General features: G+C 41.5%; 1 protein-coding gene across 1 annotated transcript in view; it reads left to right on the top strand.

Moving 5' to 3' along the window:
- Positions 1-5,053: 5,053 nt before the first annotated feature.
- Positions 5,054-18,952, top strand: part of LOC120994477 (SH3 domain-binding glutamic acid-rich-like protein) — a 96,489-nt gene continuing 82,590 nt past the window's right edge. The window contains exons 1-2 of the mRNA XM_040423083.1: positions 5,054-5,253; positions 10,531-10,716. Of these exons, the coding sequence (XP_040279017.1) occupies positions 5,209-5,253; positions 10,531-10,716 (231 nt within the window). The 5' untranslated portion in view covers positions 5,054-5,208. The remainder of the gene's footprint in view (positions 5,254-10,530; positions 10,717-18,952) is intronic.

The raw sequence follows: 18,952 nt of genomic DNA, 5'->3' as shown, positions 1-18,952 counted from the left end.
ACTGTTTATTATCTCTGTACTGTGACATTACTGTGTTTATTATCTCTGTACTGTGACATCACTGTGTATATTATCCCTGTACTGTGACATCACTGTGTTTATTATCTCTGTACTGTGACATCACTGTGTTTATTATCTCTGTACTGTGACATCACTGTGTTTATTATCCCTGTACTGTGACATCACTGTGTTTATTATCTCTGTACTGTGACATCACTGTGTTTATTATCCCTCTACTGTGACATCACTGTATTTATTTTCCCTGTACTGTGACGTCACTGTGTTTATTATCCCTGTACTGTGACATCACTGTGTTTATTATCCCTGTACTGTGGCATCACAGTGTTTATTATCCCTGTACTGTGACATCACTGTGTTTATTATCCCTGTACTGTGACATCACTGTGTATATTATCCCTGTACTGTGGCATCACAGTGTTTATTATCCCTGTACTGTGACATCACTGTGTTTATTATCTCTGTACTGTGACATCACAGTGTTTATTATGTCTGTACTGTGACATCACTGTGTTTATTATCCCTGTACTGTGACATCACTGTGTATATTATCCCTGTACTGTGACATCACTGTGTTTATTATTCCTGTACTGTGACATCACTGTGTTTATTATCTCTGTACTGTGACATCACTGTGTTTATTATCTCTGTACTGTGACATCACTGTGTATATTATCCCTGTACTGTGACATCACTGTGTATATTATCCCTGTACTATGACATCACTGTGTATATTATCTCTGTACTGTGACATCACTGTGTTTATTATCTCTGTACTGTGACATCGCTGTGTTTATTATCCCTGTACTGTGACATCACTGTGTTTATTATCCCTGTACTGTGACATCACTGTGTTTATTATCCCTGTACTGTGACATCACTGTGTTTAATATCTCTGTACTGTGACATCACTGTGTATATTATCCCTGTACTGTGACATCACTGTGTTTATTATCTCTGTACTGTGACATCACTGTGTTTATTATCTCTGTACTGTGACATCGCTGTGTTTATTATCCCTGTACTGTGACATCACTGTGTTTATTATCCCTGTACTGTGACATCACTGTGTTTATTATCTCTGTACTGTGACATCACTGTGTTTATTATCCCTCTACTGTGACATCACTGTGTTTATTATCCCTGTACTGTGACATCACTGTGTTTAATATCCCTGTACTGTGACATCACTGTGTTTATTATCCCTGTACTGTGACATCACTGTGGTAATTATCCAACTTGCAGGATGACAGGCTGAACTGGATGGACAAATGTCTTTTTTCGACCTTATGTACTATGTTACTATGCATCCCTGTACTGTGATATCATTGTGTTTATTATCCCTGTACTGTGACATCACTGTATTTATTATCCCTGTACTGTGACATCACTGTTTGCATTATCCCTGTACTGTGACATCACTGTATTTATTTTCCCTGTACTGTGACGTCACTGTGTTTATTATCCCTGTACTGTGACATCACTGTGTTTATTATCCCTGTACTGTGGCATCACAGTGTTTATTATCCCTGTACTGTGACATCACTGTGTTTATTATCCCTGTACTGTGACATCACTGTGTTTATTATCCCTGTACTGTGACATCACTGTGTTTATTATCTCTGTACTGTGACATCACAGTGTTTATTATCCCTGTACTGTGACATCACTGTGTATATTATCCCTGTACTGTGACATCACTGTGTTTATTATCTCTGTACTGTGACATCACTGTGTATATTATCCCTGTACTGTGACATCACTGTGTATATTATCCCTGTACTATGACATCACTGTGTATATTATCTCTGTACTGTGACATCACTGTGTTTATTATCTCTGTACTGTGACATCGCTGTGTTTATTATCCCTGTACTGTGACATCACTGTGTTTATTATCCCTGTACTGTGACATCACTGTGTTTATTATCCCTGTACTGTGACATCACTGTGTTTAATATCTCTGTACTGTGACATCACTGTCTATATTATCCCTGTACTGTGACATCACTGTGTTTATTATCTCTGTACTGTGACATCACTGTGTTTATTATCTCTGTACTGTGACATCACTGTGTTTATTATCTCTGTTCTGTGACATCGCTGTGTTTATTATCCCTGTACTGTGACATCACTGTGTTTATTATCCCTGTACTGTGACATCACTGTGTTTATTATCTCTGTACTGTGACATCACTGTGTTTATTATCCCTCTACTGTGACATCACTGTGTTTATTATCCCTGTACTGTGACATCACTGTGTTTAATATCCCTGTACTGTGACATCACTGTGGTAATTATCCAACTTACAGGATGACAGGCTGAACTGGATGGACAAATGTCTTTTTTCGGCCTTATGTACTATGTTACTATGCATCCCTGTACTGTGATATCATTGTGTTTATTATCCCTGTACTGTGACATCACTGTATTTATTATCTCTGTACTGTGACATCACTGTATTTATTTTCCCTGTACTGTGACGTCACTGTGTTTAATATCTCTGTACTGTGACATCACTGTGTTTATTATCCCTGTACTGTGACATCACTGTGTTTATTATCCCTGTACTGTGACATCACTGTGTATATTATCCCTGTACTGTGACATCACTGGGTATATTATCTCTGTACTGTGACATCACTGTGTTTATTATCCTGTACTGTGACATCACTGTGTATATTATCCCTGTACTGTGACATCGCTGTGTTTATTATCTCTGTACTGTGACATCACTGTGTATATTATCTCTGTACTGTGACATCACTGTGTTTATTATCTCTGTACTGTGACATCACTGTGTTTATTATCTCTGTACTGTGACATCACTGTGTTTATTATCTCTGTACTGTGACATCACTGTTTATTATCTCTGTACTGTGACATCACTGTGTTTATTATCCTGTACTGTGACATCACTGTGTATATTATCCCTGTACTGTGACATCGCTGTGTTTATTATCTCTGTACTGTGACATCACTGTGTATATTATCTCTGTACTGTGACATCACTGTGTTTATTATCCCTGTACTGTGACATCACTGTGTTTAATATCCCTGTACTGTGACATCACTGTGGTAATTATCCAACTTGCAGGATGACAGGCTGAACTGGATGGACAAATGTCTTTTTTCGGCCTTATGTACTATGTTACTATGCATCCCTGTACTGTGATATCATTGTGTTTATTATCCCTGTACTGTGACATCACTGTATTTATTATCCCTGTACTGTGACATCACTGTTTGCATTATCCCTGTACTGTGACATCACTGTATTTATTTTCCCTGTACTGTGACGTCACTGTGTTTATTATCCCTGTACTGTGACATCACTGTGTTTATTATCCCTGTACTGTGGCATCACAGTGTTTATTATCCCTGTACTGTGACATCACTGTGTTTATTATCCCTGTACTGTGACATCACTGTGTTTATTATCCCTGTACTGTGACATCACTGTGTATATTATCCCTGTACTGTGACATCACTGGGTATATTATCTCTGTACTGTGACATCACTGTGTTTATTATCCTGTACTGTGACATCACTGTGTATATTATCCCTGTACTGTGACATCGCTGTGTTTATTATCTCTGTACTGTGACATCACTGTGTATATTATCTCTGTACTGTGACATCACTGTGTTTATTATCTCTGTACTGTGACATCACTGTGTTTATTATCTCTGTACTGTGACATCACTGTGTTTATTATCTCTGTACTGTGACATCACTGTTTATTATCTCTGTACTGTGACATCACTGTGTTTATTATCCTGTACTGTGACATCACTGTGTATATTATCCCTGTACTGTGACATCGCTGTGTTTATTATCTCTGTACTGTGACATCACTGTGTATATTATCTCTGTACTGTGACATCACTGTGTTTATTATCCCTGTACTGTGACATCACTGTGTATATTATCTCTGTACTGTGACATCACTGTGTTTATTATCCTGTACTGTGACATCACTGTGTATATTATCTCTGTACTGTGACATCACTGTGTTTATTATCCTGTACTGTGACATCACTGTGTTTATTATCTCTGTACTGTGACATCACTGTGTTTATTATCTCTGTACTGTGACATCACTGTTTATTATCTCTGTGTTTATAACCTCTTCAGAGAATAGTGTTATATTTAAACTCACCAAATTTCTTAAACAAGATGTGATGTTTGATACATTTTGGCACAAATTACGACAACACAGACTCACAAAAAACTGACTCCAAAAATTTCCCTCATCATAAATTTCCCCGTTGTGTCTGAAACTGGAATTCTGTGTTCTGTGGCTGACCCTGGGGGACACTGTGGAAGAATTTTATGGGTGCGCACAGTGGCGGCACTGTAAGGCCGGGTTCACAAGTGACAAATCCATAAATCCAACGGAAGAATCTCCTGCAGTTTTGTTGCCTGATCGGGCGTTTTTTCAACCATGTTCACATCCAACAAAATTTTTCCAGGTGAATGTTTGGCCCCACCATTGAAGAAAAAATAATAATATTTGTGCCGAAATATGTAGCATATTTATTTCAGACGGAAACGCTTAGGATTAGCCCCATTGAATGACAGCACATTTACGGAAAATCCGAGGATCAACCCCCGATTTCTTCCAAATATTAATGGTGGATTGTGAACAGAGCTTAATGCAATTCTCACCTGGGTCAGTAATCTATGCTCAGATGAGGCTCCTAATTCTTCTTCATAAAGAGATTCTGCAGCAGCTGAGGTGTGTACGATGAGGAATAATGTACCTTTTATTATAATTTATATTATAAGTTGACTCGGAGATGTGTGATCAGCATGGCTTGTCTTTTTTTTTAATGGGTGCAACATTAGGGAATTACCATTTAGGCAATTATATTATTATAAAGGCTCAGGGCATTATAAATCAATTCCATGCTTCAAGAACCTTCTGATTGGTGTATTGTCTTCCCTAACCTTTTAGGGACGGCGGCCAACCTAACCTGATTAGATGCAGTTCCTAGCCTGCCAGCACAACAGATGCCCCGTGAGAACCAATCGCTCCCAAAATATCCCCAGGCCAATGATCAGGTTGCAGTGTGCACAGGCTGCTGTGGGTTAGGTTTACACACACTGCTCTGGGATTCTGTCTGTGGAAGACACTCGGGATCCTTGTTACGTATCAACAGGGTCTGAAAAAGCTGCAGACAAAATGGTCATCAAGGTATTTGTCGCCACCCTTGCCGGATCAACCGCGGTAAGTGCGTCCACCATTGCCAAGCTTCCTTTCGTTGGTATTTTGTTTCATATTTTATGTGTAGCTTTACCTAAAAAGTTCTAATGGGGAATAATATGCAACAAAAACAGTATAAAAATGTATTAGAAACTGGAAAATAAGCAATAATATAGTAATAACATTGTAAATGATTGAGAAAAATAAAGAAATAAAAGTAAAGATTAAACATATAAAAAGCAGATAGAGCGATAAATGACTACAGGGATTTCATGCTATATTAATGCGTAAATGAAATAGTTTTTCACATTTTTATTATTTTAGGAGTATAACAAGGAGTAAAAAAGAAACTAATGACGCATTTGATTTTGTCGACATTTTTGTCCATAAAATAATGTCTTTTTAATTTAATAAGAAAATTATTTTTTCCCCAGATTTTCAGGAATGATTGGATGATGTTTCTTTTTTATTGTATTTATATTATTTTATTGTACAGTAATGATAAAAAATTAATTTAGGTCACATCAGTGCTTTTATATTATTTTTAATCCCAACCCCAGAAAAAATAAAATAAAAAAGAATAACTTTACACCACTGCACTTTTTCAGATCAGATCCCCCAACGCTCAAAAAAACTCATAAAAACTTTGAAAACGCATGTACAGTAATAAGTACATTGCAAAAACTTGGCCTTCTGGTCACTTGAGTTTGCAGATCAAGTTGCTCTTGTGTGTAATATCATCCGCAGGGGGATCATGTTCTCCCTAGGTCCTGGATAATGGGCCCGTGTCTCTCGCTACATAGCGGATCGGGTGTATGTTGTTTTTTTTGCAGTATTTAGTGTAAAATGTAGAGTAAAGTAATGTTGGAAATGAGTCTTTGAGGAAAGTAAGAGAACCAGGGAGAGGGAGGGAGGCTGCATGGGGGAAGGGCCGCTGTTTCCTTATATATCCCTGCTTGACAGCTGATCTCTGATGAATCTGAGCCTAGTATGTATCAACGACTCAAAGACAGTTCTCGTGGAGCTGCCGGAGATATCGGAGGAATGCTTGGAAACTTCCAGACAACTTGTTCGGAAGGAAAGGGGAAAACAATTCTTACCGGAAGGAATTGCTATAGAACTTAGAATATTTTACAAAAACAATAAAAATGATCAGAAGCCCCTGAGTGTTTGGTCATAAATGGTGTTGAGCGAATCGAAGTATCCGAAGTGGAATTCGATCCGAATTTCAGGGAAAATTGGATTTGCCGTGAAGCCGAATTTCCTTGTCCTTCATGGTAACTAATCAATTTTCACTGAAATGGGAGTAAAAAAAATAAATCATACTCGCCTCATCCATTTGAGCGCGAAGAGGCCGCCACGACCATATTGATTGAAGATCCCGTGCTAAGGCTAAATGCACACGATCAGGATTGCGTGCGGATTTTCCGCGCTGTAGGTCATGTACATTTTATTCTATGAGAATTTTAAATTTTCAGTGCACACGATGCAGATTTTTTCCGCGCGGATTTTGAGCTGCGGTGCGGATTTTAAAATCTGCAGCATGTCAATTTATTTTATTTTTCCTGACCGGATTTTCTTTATTCACTTAGGAGAATCCGCATGCGGAAAATCCGCACTGAAACCGCACCAAATCCGCATGCAAATCTGCACCAATTGATGCGGATTGACCGCACAGATTTGCCCTTGCGCACACCTTCGTATTTCAGTGCGGATGCTCCGAACATGAATCCTGAACGTGTGCATGTACCCTAAATCTCATGCACGTTGATGTATGATGTCATCACGCACGGTGAAAGATTTCGCGCTGGATCTTCAATCAAGATAGTCGTGACGACCTCTTCGCGCTCAAATCGATGTAGTCGGATAATTTTTTTTTTTAAATTTCACTCATCTCTAGCCATAAATCACCTGTAGCGGCTTCTTCCCTACCAATTTTATGCACGACCACATGGTGTGGTCATGTTGCTGTTGCGATGCGGTCACTATGCGGACGAGTATCGCGTGGCCACATAGGCCTGAGTTGTCTCCCGTTAAACTAATGAGGAGCGCTTTGTTAGTATCTGTCAGTACATACCTTGGTATAAATCCAGCTGCCGTGGGAGATGTGCGCTGAGCAGCTGAACCTAACCCAACATGTCCCATGTAGATCCCTGGTGCGAATCCAGAAATATGAGCAATTTTGTATTATGCTAATTAGCCCCTTGGTGCAAGGAGGGTGTTGCCGTTGCACCCGGAGCTCCAATCAGTGTATGCGCCAGCCACGCCCTCTCCGCTATGATCGCCAGGACCAGGCAGCATAAAGGTAATCTCTCCAGGCTCTGAAATCTTGTGGCATTGCGAGTGTCACTTTGATCAGTGCACATCCAGTATACGCATGCGCAGTACAGGTTCCATCCTCTCGGTGAGCTTCATTACTGTACAGCACGTGCACCGATCAAAGAGGCTCGCGCACTGCTGAGAGATTTCAGGGCCTGGCAGGATTACCTTTACACTGCCTGGCCTTGTCACTCACGGTGAACCGGCGTACAAACACTGACTGGAGCATGCGGTGCAATGGCAACGCCCTCATTGCACCAAGGGTCTAATTAGCATAATATAAAATCGCTCATATGTCTGGATTGGCACCACAAATCAACATGGGGCAAATAGGGTTGCATTCAGCTACTCGTCGCACATCTCCCATAGCAGCTGGATTTATATCAAGGTAGCGTTTTTTCTGGTGGTTTTTTCTGTATAGGGAAAAAAATTGCTGAAAAAAATGTGGCTCACAAAGTTGTTAAGAAAGACCGAAACCAAAGAAGAAGAAAGAAATAAAAAAGCGATAAGTGGTTCCGATGAGGAATACGCCAGAGCAAATTCATGTATGTGGGGGCCTCCAGACCCCCTACACACACACATTTACTTTGGCATTTATTGCTCAGTAAAAAAAAAAAATGCCATAGAATCCCCTTGAGTATTTTTCCATAAGGGTACTTTCACTCTAGCGTTATTCTTTTCCGGCATTGAGTCTTTTTGACTTTTCGCAGCATGACGCGGTTTTATCTCCGTCCAAAATTCCGGAACACTTGCCGGAATGCCGAATCTGGCATTTATTCCCATTGAAATGCATTAATGCCGGATCCAGCCCCGAGTGTTCCGGCAAAGCGGATCCGGCATTGCGGTCTGCTAATGCTCAGACCGAAAAAAATGTGAAAAAAATAAATGCCAAATCCGTTTTTCCGGATGACACCGGAGAGACGGATCCGGAATATCAATGCATTTGTCATACGGATCAGGATCCTTATCCGTCTGACAAATGCCATCAGTTTGGGTCCATATTGCCGGATCCGGTGGGCAGTTCCGGCGACGGAACTGCCTGCCGGAATCCTCTTCCGCAAGTGTGAAAGTACCCTTACATAAACAGCTTTTATGGTATTTTTTTAGCTGTGTTTTTTTTTCTAAACAACCGGGTGCATTTTCAAGAAAGGACCACAAAAAAAGCTTAAACATGCTGTGTTTTTTAGAAAAATGTCAGATCCCCCAAAAAGACACATAATTAACAAAAACTCCAGTAGTAAAAAACAAAATTCTTGTGCATTTTCATACATCCTGTGGACTTTCAGCTAACATCTGGATGCAAAAAAAACCACTAAAAACATAAAGGGATGAAAAACACCAAAAAAAAATACCTGCATAAGTCCACCGTTTAGATGCTCATACACACAGAGACTAAAATTGTCCAAACCCACTGATTTTGGTGACACTGCGTCCTATCTGTATTGGGGTGTGCTGACCAGATATTTCTGGCAGCGTCTTACTCCCCTTTCCCCAGTGAGAACACATGCATGCTCAGCCAAGGTGAGGGGACATGTCTATGGAAAAGTTGGGAAGAATAGTTGAGGGACGAACAATCATTCGGCCAGCAGCTACTGTGGGAACTTTTTGTCTGCACTTTTTGTATCTATTGTACATTTGCTCTGGTTTTTGAAACAGGAAGATCAGTATGAACAAACCAAAAGGTCTTGTTCGTAGCTTAATTATTGGATTTTTTTTTAGGAGGGGGGGGGGGGGGGGATTTTGGGACCCGGCAACCACAACTGTATTAAAGTCAACAGCACTTTTCAATACAATTATATAAAAGAAAAATAAAGTATACCACTGTATGCCTATAGATGCCATATACTGGCCACCACACAGTTGCATAGTACTGCCTTTGTGATATGGTATTTTAGGGGATCCATTTGTAGTAAAAACTGTACTTGACCCCTCTTGACTGCTTTCAATTGGAAGTGTGGCCCTGAGTAGCGCACAGCATCCTCTTCATGATCCCCACAAATACTAGACGTTTTATCTCACCAATTGTGAGTTATATTGTGTATTTCTCCATTCATTCTTTGAAAATTGTATAGGTTGCCCTTGGAAACAGACTGCAGGTCATTCCCACCCTGCTGTCAGTCATGTGACCTAGCAGCAAAGCTCTAACCATGCCACTGTCCTCTGAACTCCCACAATGCACTGGGAACAGGAAGCTCTTATCAGATATATGAAACGTTCTCTCAATGATACTGAGATCAGTCTATGGCTATCTGCCCACCCCACCATGTGACATTCATGTGCCCCGGCAATCATCAGGACCGAAGTGCCATTCCCACCACCCTGTTACCTGGCGTGGCCCCATGTCTGACTCTAAATCTGTAGGCACTGATGGGGGCATCTAAGGCTTCTACACACTGTTAAATCAACACTGGGGCTATGACAAAAATTTGCATGTTTTTGGGGTGGGATTGTACTTTTTAATTTTCAAAGTGGTAAATGTTTGGCAAGAGGGGCTGCCAACTCTGTGCACCTAATCAATATATGTGTCCTAATGGCCCTGACTATGCCCATACTGTGTCCTCTTCTTTTACCCCTCCACCTTAGGGCTCATGCACACAAACGTATTTTCTTTCCGTGTCCGTTACGTTTTTGTTTTTTTTGCAGACCGTATGCGGAACCATTCATTTCAATGGGTCCGCGAAAAAAACGGAAGTTACTCCATGTGCATTCCGTTTCCGTATGTCTGTATTTCCGTTACGCCAAAAAATTGACTATGTCCTGTTATTGTCCACATTATGGACAAGGATAGTACTGTTCTATTAGGGACCAGCTGTTCCGTTCCGCAAAATACGGAATGCACACGGACGTCACCCGTATTTTTTGCGGACCGCAAAATACATACGGTCGTGTGCATGAGCCCTAATAATAATAAAAAACTATAATATTAGGTAAGTCCTTGTTGTCAACTTACCACAATAAATCAATTTGTCGTTTTATGTTTAGATCAAAAAGAAACAGCAAGAAGTGGTCGGATTTCTGGAAGCGAACAGAATTGACTTTGAAGAAAAAGATATCGCGTGTAATGATGACAACCGGCAATGGATGAGGGACAACGTGCCGGGAGAGAAAAAGCCCAAGAACGGGATCCCTCTGCCTCCCCAGATCTTCAATGAGGAGCAGTACTGTGGGGTAAGTGGGACATAACGCTAATGTACAGGGTCATAGTGGCCCATCAGAGGTCCACTGGTGGTCACTTTCAAACATTAATGGGTCTCAAATGTTCACCATGAAACAACCCCATTTTCCAGTGACTTTGGAGTCAATTACTTACTGTTAAGACATTGTTGGATCGGCCCATTATAATGAGCCCGAAAGGTCCAAAAGAAATAAACCCATTTGAAGGTGACTTTGGAGAATTCACTTGTCATTAGCGTCTATTTCTTTGGATGAGGCACTTCTAAGCTGTTAAACCTGTCGAAGGGCCAACCTCATATCTCCTCCCTATGTAAAACGCGTGTTTCCCTTTAAAAGTTGTAGCCCTTATTTTGTAAAGGGTTGGTGGGCCTGCCAAATCCTACCAGAGTTGCTGGGGATTAGGGAAAATGGTGGTAACTTGCAGGAGGAGAAGATGACGGCCCACGCAGAGCCTGATGCTGATGAGCTGACTCGGAGTGCCAATACTCTGAGAGGTGAAGGCAAGAGAGTGGGTAAAAAGAGCAGAATCTGGTGCCAGCGTGTGTGGAGTAACCATGTGAAGTGCCAGGAAGGGCTGATGAGGGGGCACTTAGTAAGCAGAACAGGTGGTACTCCCATAAAAAAAAAGCCTGAAGCTGATGGAGATACTACAACCACACCTAGCTGCGTTTTCCTAAAGGATAAATACCTATATATTAGATATTGCCCTATTACTCCAAGAATTTACAAAATAAAACTAAAACACCCCTAAAAAAATCTCATCATAAAAGAAATACTCAAATATAATAAATCATTTTATTTATTTATGCTAAAAAATAATCCAAATCTCATAAAAATTAAGAAGCTAAAATTCATATATAGGGGACCATGGCAGTGCATATCATGGTTAAATATTATTAATTAACATAATTATAATGTATACTGAAATAATTTTACAAAAATATCGTTTGCCGTGTCAACAATTATGCTAATAGTTCTCTATAAATGATTCAAAGATATATAAGGATAAATAAAGTAAATGAAATAAATACATGAAGTGCAGTAATAAAATCCAGCAATATTAATTAATAGTAATATAAAACTAGAAATACTGCATTATAAGAAGTCCCAGACTGGAAGTGCCATTAGATAAGAGTATGAAAATATATTATTTAATAAAGTGCATGCTATATATATATAAAAAAAAAAAAGAATACAGACCAGGCCGTTACATAGTATAAGGTAATGTGATCCCTGTTGCAGCTCAACGCGTTTCGCTCACACCTTCAATTACTTTTTCCTTTTTAATACATTTTCAAAAATGTTCTCATTCTAGGGTATTCAGTGCAGATTAATGGGGGAAACGAACTTTTTGGATTATAGCGCAAGGTCGCAACAAAATAAAATTTGATGAAAGGGTCTGAAGACTTTCCGAATGCACTTTAGGTGGAGGAGATGGATTTTTCCTGGCTTTATGGTTATTTGCTTCTACATAAGAGGTCAATCGTTACACCTGATCACACATGAGGCTACGTTTTATTTTAAAATCAACAGAAAAAATGATGCAAATCTCAAGTTTGAATCAAAGTATGATCAAACCACTGGTGACAAATAACCACTTGCATTAATCCACACCCCAAATCGCACACCCTTTTTGCCCCTGTATACTTGACCAGTATTTTTTGTTGGTAATGCTGGCAACAAGGTACAATCTATTAAGGACTTGACTGTAACTATGCAAACCATGCCATGGCCGTGGACTGTACTCTTGCACAGTGCACGCCCACAGCTGCTGAGGAAATCTGAATCAGGAAATCTGTGAAAGGTAATGGCGTAGTGGCTGCGAAACCCAGAGAGGCGCAGAGCAGCATTTCAACTCAGTGGTGCAACCCCATGAATAGGAATGACCCACAGTGGCACAGCAGGACAGGCGAAAGCTGGTGGTCACCTGACTGGTGGCACATTTGAAATACTGTGAGATCAGCACCCACTGATCCCCTTTTTTTATATGCAAGGGTAGATGGGTATCAGCTACTCGGTGTATGTTCTACAGAATATAATGTGTATACCTGTAACGTAACATGAATTCAAAAGATCTGAGAATGAATAAGCTTATGGAGGCTAAGTGAATAAATATATTCAGTAATGACGTAGGTTTGCTGCGTCGCTCCTCCCTCCTCCTGTCCTTCCCCGCCGCACTATTCACGATATGAGCTGCTCTACCTGATTCGCGGGATACGCCTACCTCTGAGCCTTCTCCACCTTACCCGACCGGACTCTCGGAATACCTTCTGTGCTGTTCCCCTTTGATTAACTGCCGCCTGTTTGCTGCCTCATTGGTTGATGAAGTGACCGACCCCCTCTGACTGCTTTGGACTTCTCTCTCTGCCGCTCCGCTCCTCTGATTTTCAGTCCCTGCTGGTACCTGGTGCAGGTTTGAAGCTACGAAAATATGTTGCCTCGTGTTCTCCCCTGCTTCCATGTTTAATCCACCTTCCCCCTGCTCCTCCGAACCATCTCCTCGATCTCCCTGTATCTCGCAACCATTCCCCTGATCCTCCTGTGGTTATTACTGTCGTTTCAGTGATATGTTTTCCCTCCTCCCCCGAATCTAACATCGGTTCCATATTGGCCTGTTATTGGGGCAAAAACCACTAGAATCTGCCAAAATTGATAAGTTCTTGAAGTCCCCAAATGTAATTACCAGAGCAGGACAAAAAGGAATAGAAGAATTGAATATAAAAAAAGAACTTTCGGATTTGGTGCTGAAGGACTATTAGATATTTGCACTCAGGAGGAGGGAGCGGAGAGAGAGGAAGCAAATGATTTGACAATGGATGGACCGTCCTCATTAAAGGAAATCTTGATGTAAAAAAAAAATTGAGAATTAATACAAGATGTTTCAATGTAGCTTGGACTAATTCAGTCTGATGTGGTCCTGATAAGAGATGATGTTACAAAGTTACATAAGAGACAGAGTGACAACTATAGAAAGAACTGTGGGGGTATTGGAGAAGGAGGTCAAAATGCTTAAGGCCCCTTTCACACGGGCGAGTATTCCGCGCGGATGCGATGCGTGAGGTGAACGCATTGCACCCGCACTGAATACCGACCCATTAATTTCTATGGGGCTGTTCACATGAGCGGTGATTTTCACACATCACTTGTGCGTTGCGTGAAAATCGCAGCATGCTCTATATTCAGCGTTTTTCACGCAACGCAGGCCCCATAGAAGTGAATGGGGTTGCGTGAAAATCGCAAGCATCCGCAAGCAAGTGCGGATGCGGTGCGATTTTCACGATCGGTTGCTAGGAGACGATCGGGATGGAGACCCGATCATTATTATTTTCCCTTATAACATGGTTATAAGGGAAAATAATAACATTCTGAATACAGAATGCATAGTAAAATAGCGCTGGAGGGGTTAAAATAATAATAATTTAATTCACCTTAGTCCACTTGATCGCGATGCCGACATCTCCTTCTGTCTCCTTTGCTGAACAGGACCTGTGGTGAGCATTCATTTCAGGTAAAGGACCTGTGGTGACGTCACTCCAGTCATCACATGATCCCTCACATGATCTTTTACCATGGTGATGGATCATGTGATGACCGGAGTGACGTCACCACAGGTCCTTTACCTGTAATGAATGCTCACCACAGGTCCTGTTCAGCAAAGGAGACAGAAGGAGATGCCAGGCTGCGCGATCAAGTGGACTAAGGTGAGTTAAATTTTTTATTTTTTTTTTAACCCCTCCAGCGCTGTTTTACTATGCATTCTGTATTCAGAATGCTATTATTTTCCCTTATAACTATGTTATAAGGGGAAATAATACAATCTACAGAACACCGATCCCAAGCCCGAACTTCTGTGAAGAAGTTCGGGTTTGGGTACCAAACATGCGCGATTTTTCTCACGCGAGTGCAAAACGCATTACAATGTTTTGCACTCGCGCGGAAAAATCGCGGGTGTTCCCGTAACGCACCCGCACATTTTTCCGCAACGCCTGTCTGAAAGAGGCCTTAAACCGAAATCCCCACGCTGAGATTGGAGGCCAATACCTTTAAAAAAAAGGTTGTGGAATTGGAAGATAGATCGAGACGATCCAATTTGAGAATTATTGGTTTACCAAAAGGCATGGAGGGAGATAATCCTGGCGATATGATAAAAGATTTAATTTTGGAGAGGTTTGGAAGGGAGCATTTCACTCCATTATTTTTTGTGGAAAGAGCACATCGAGTTCCAGGGGTAAACCAATCCCTGGAAGGCAGCCTCGGAAACTTCTGGTCAAGATATTGGTTTCATGAGATAGGGACATAATTTTGAGAAGGGCAAGGGAGTGCCCGCTATCTTAAATAATGGGAACAGATTGTCCTTTTATCCAGATTTTTCCAAGGATATTAAGATAAAAGACGTAGTTACATGGAAGTTAAAAAACGTCTCCAGAAAAAGACATTAACCCCTTCAACCCCGGGCCTGTTTTCACCTTCCTGCCCAGGCCATTTTTTTGCAAATCTGACATGTCACTTTATGTGGTAATAACTTTAAAATGCTTGTTTTCTCGTCACATATCGTACTTTATGACAGTGGTAAAAATGAGTAAAAAAAAAAATCATTTTTATTTATAAAAAAAATACCAAAATTTACCCAAAATTTCGAAAAATTAGCAAATTTCCAAATTTCTATTTCTCTACGTTTATAATAGTAATACCTCCAAAAATAGTAATTACTTTACATTCTCCATGTGTCTACTTCATGTTTGGATCATTTTGAAAATTACATTAAATTTTTTGGGGATGTTAGAAGGCTTAGAAATTTAGAAGCAAACCTTAAAATTTTTAACAATATTTCCAAAACCCACATTTTTCAGGACCAGTTCAGTTATGAAGTCACTTTCTGGGGCTTACATATTAGAAACCACCCATAAATCACCCCCTTTTAGAAACTACACCCCCTCAAAGGTATTCAAAACTGATTTTACAAACTTTGTTAACCCTTTAGGTGCCCAACGAGAATTAAAGGAAAATGGGAATTAAATGTCAAAATTTTCCTTTTTTAGCAGATTCAAAATTTTAATAAATTTTTTCTTCAAGGGTTAACAGCCAAACAAAACTCAAAATCTATTACCCTGAATCTGGGGTTTACAGAAACACCCCATGTGTGCTCAAAAACTGAAGTATGGGCGCACAGCAGGCTTCAGAGTGCAAGGAGCACCATATGGCTTTTGGAGAGCGGATTTAGCTGGAATGGTAATTGGGAGCTATGTCGCATATAAAGACACCCTGAGGTGGCCCTACAATAGAAACCCCCCAAAAGTCACCCCATTCTGGAAACTACACCCCTTCAAGGAATATTTCAAGGTGTGTAGTGAGCACTTAGACCCATCGGGTGTTTCACAGAATTAGGAAACGCTTGGCTGTGAAAATAAAAAATGAATTTTTTTCCATAAAAAGTTGCTTTACACCCACATTTTTCACTTTAAAAAGGGGTAAAAGAACAAAATGCACCCCACATTTTGTTCCCAATTCCCCCCCCCGAATACGCCAACACCCCATATGTGCTAAAAAAAATTATGTATGGGCGCATGGCAGGGCTTTAGATACAAACAGCTAAATATAGATTTTGCTGACCTGAATTGGCAGACATGGATTTTAGGTGCCATGTTGCATTAAATAAATTCCTGAGGATCCCAGAAATGAAAAACCCCAATAAGTGACCCCATTTTGGAAAGATCACCCCCCGTACGAACATTTTAAGTGGTGGAAAGGGTACTTTTTAGCAAACAGGTGTCTCACAGAAGGCAGAATTACTTGAGAAAAGCATTTCAAAGCACACATTTGTAAAAATTACTAGCAGACCCCAATTTTTCACTTTCACAAGGGGTTAAAGTAGAAAATGCACCCCAGTATATGTTCCCCATTTTATCCCCATTTTGCAAACACACCATATGTGCTCGTAGCCTGCTGTATTGGCACACAACAGGCCGCTACAGCCAAAGTGCAAAATATGTTTTTTGCAGGCCTGAATTGGCAGACGTGGATTTTAGCTGCCATGTCGCATTTAAAAAATTTTCTGAGGTCCCCAGAAATGAAAAACCCCAACAAGTGACCCCATTTAGGAAACGGCACCCTCGTACGAACATTTTAAGTGGTGGAAAGGGTACTTTTTACCAAACAGGTGTCTCACAGAAAAGATTATGTAGTGGTTGTTGGAAAGTGGGTATGCAAGTGAGGTGGACTAAATCAGAGATATGGAAATATTACAGGGAGCATAAAGGATGAAATTAAAAATCCATGGATGAGTGGTAGGTTCGGAAGCATTCTTTCATGCAGGGGCCTGGTTTATCAGGGCAGGTGTCGCACTGATAAATGGTGTCCTTTTCGTATTCCCCTTTTGTAATAAACCCGACATCTTTTTTGGGTCTTTCCCCTTTTTGCTGTTTGTGGGACTTCATCAGGGAAATGTTGTCCTGGTACAACACGGGCACCATGACCTCCTGAAGTACTCGGGCCCTCCCCTTCCTGACTTTGGAAAATTAGGGCCTTGATTACCGCCTCTTGGAATTTAAGGAAAGTTCCTGTGTGGCCTGCAGTTCGATGTAAAATGTACGCATTGTACATTGCCATCTGTACAATGTATACGGCAAGCTTTTTGTACCACACCTTAGTTTTTTTTACGCATGGCATTGTAGGGCTTCAGAACTTGATTGTGCCATGTGCCTGTTGTAATCAAGGATGCAGTCTTGGGCAGGAGAACTGGTGTTCTCATGGCGGAGAGCCTTACTGCCGCCTTTTCTGAATAGTTGCCCTACCAGGGAGCTAGGGAGCCCTCTCAGATTTTTTCGCACTGTGCCGCAAACGACAGTACCTCAGGCTTTTAGGGACATAAATAGAGGGATGCTGGTGTAATAGTTATCTACATAGAGGTGATAACCATTATCCAGCAGTGGGTGCCAGTAACTCCTAGGACGGGGGAGCATTTAGGGGGTTGTATCCGGGAATCTTTCCCCTCATAAACCACTGGCGGATCCGGGGGGGGGGGGGAACGGGGCAATTCCCCCCCCCCCCCCGAGCTGCTCAAAAGTGGGGGGGCGGCGGCGGGGCACAGGGAGATGAGCGCTTCCACTGTGGAAGCGCTCATCTCCATAGTCATCTGTATCGCCGTCCTCAGGACAGCGATACAGATGCCTGTGCTGTGGGGCAGGGGAGGGAGAGGCGTGTCCCTTCCCCTTCCTCTGATAGGCTGCCGGCCTAGTGCCCGCAGCCTATCAGAGGCCGGCGCAAGCGGCACGATGACGTCATTGCGCCGCCTGAGCCATACAGCACGGGACACAGGCCTGAAGAGGCCTGCATCGCATCGCTGCCGAGGAGGTAAGTATAAGTGTTTATTTTTTTTGATATGTACAATAGTTTTACTGGCACATGGGGGCTCTTGTTACTGGCACATTGGGGGGGGCTCTTATTACTGGCTCATGATGGGGGGGTGCTTATTACTGGCACATGATGGGGGCTCTTATTACTGGCACATGATGGGGGGCTCTTATTACTGGCACATGATGGGGGCTCTTTTTACTGGCACATGATTGGGTGGCATCTATGGGGGCACATTTTACTGGCACATGATTGGGGGCACTTATTACTGGCACGTTATTGGGGGCACTTATTACTGGCACATGATTGGGGGCACTTATTACTGGCACATTATTGGTGGGCACTATAGGGGCATCTACTGAGGCCACAAAGAAGAGGTATTTTATATGGGGGGCTCTGTACAGTAGCATTTTATACTGGGACACATTATGGTGGGTACTATGGGGAAGGGGGAGAGGAGTACTATGGGGTCATCTACGGGGGGCACTAAGAAGGGGTAGTTTATACTTGCAAATTATGGGGGACACTGAGGACATCTACTGGGGCACTATATATGAGGTATTTTATACTGGTACATTATGGGGGGCACTAGGAGGAAGGGGGAGAGGAGCACTATGGGGCATTTACTGGGGGCACTATATAGGGGTATTTTAGACTGGCACATTATTGGGACATTAGCTCACCTGGAGGCATTACAAGGGGGTATTTTTTGAACTGTCACATTATAAGGAGAACTATTTCTACTGGGGGAAGGCATTATGGTGGGCTTTATTACTCCCCCATGGTATGACCCCCTAGTAGCAGCACCAGCCTCTCCCTGCTCTGATATCCCTCTGCCCCTTCTCCAAATCCTTATTATGAAATCTTTCTCATTAGGATA

This window comes from Bufo bufo, chromosome 3 (genome assembly GCF_905171765.1).
Source record: "Bufo bufo chromosome 3, aBufBuf1.1, whole genome shotgun sequence".
NCBI classification, from domain to species: domain Eukaryota; kingdom Metazoa; phylum Chordata; class Amphibia; order Anura; family Bufonidae; genus Bufo; species Bufo bufo.
The sequence above is the reverse complement of the archived record's forward strand: the minus strand, read 5'-3'. Positions and strand labels throughout refer to the sequence as shown.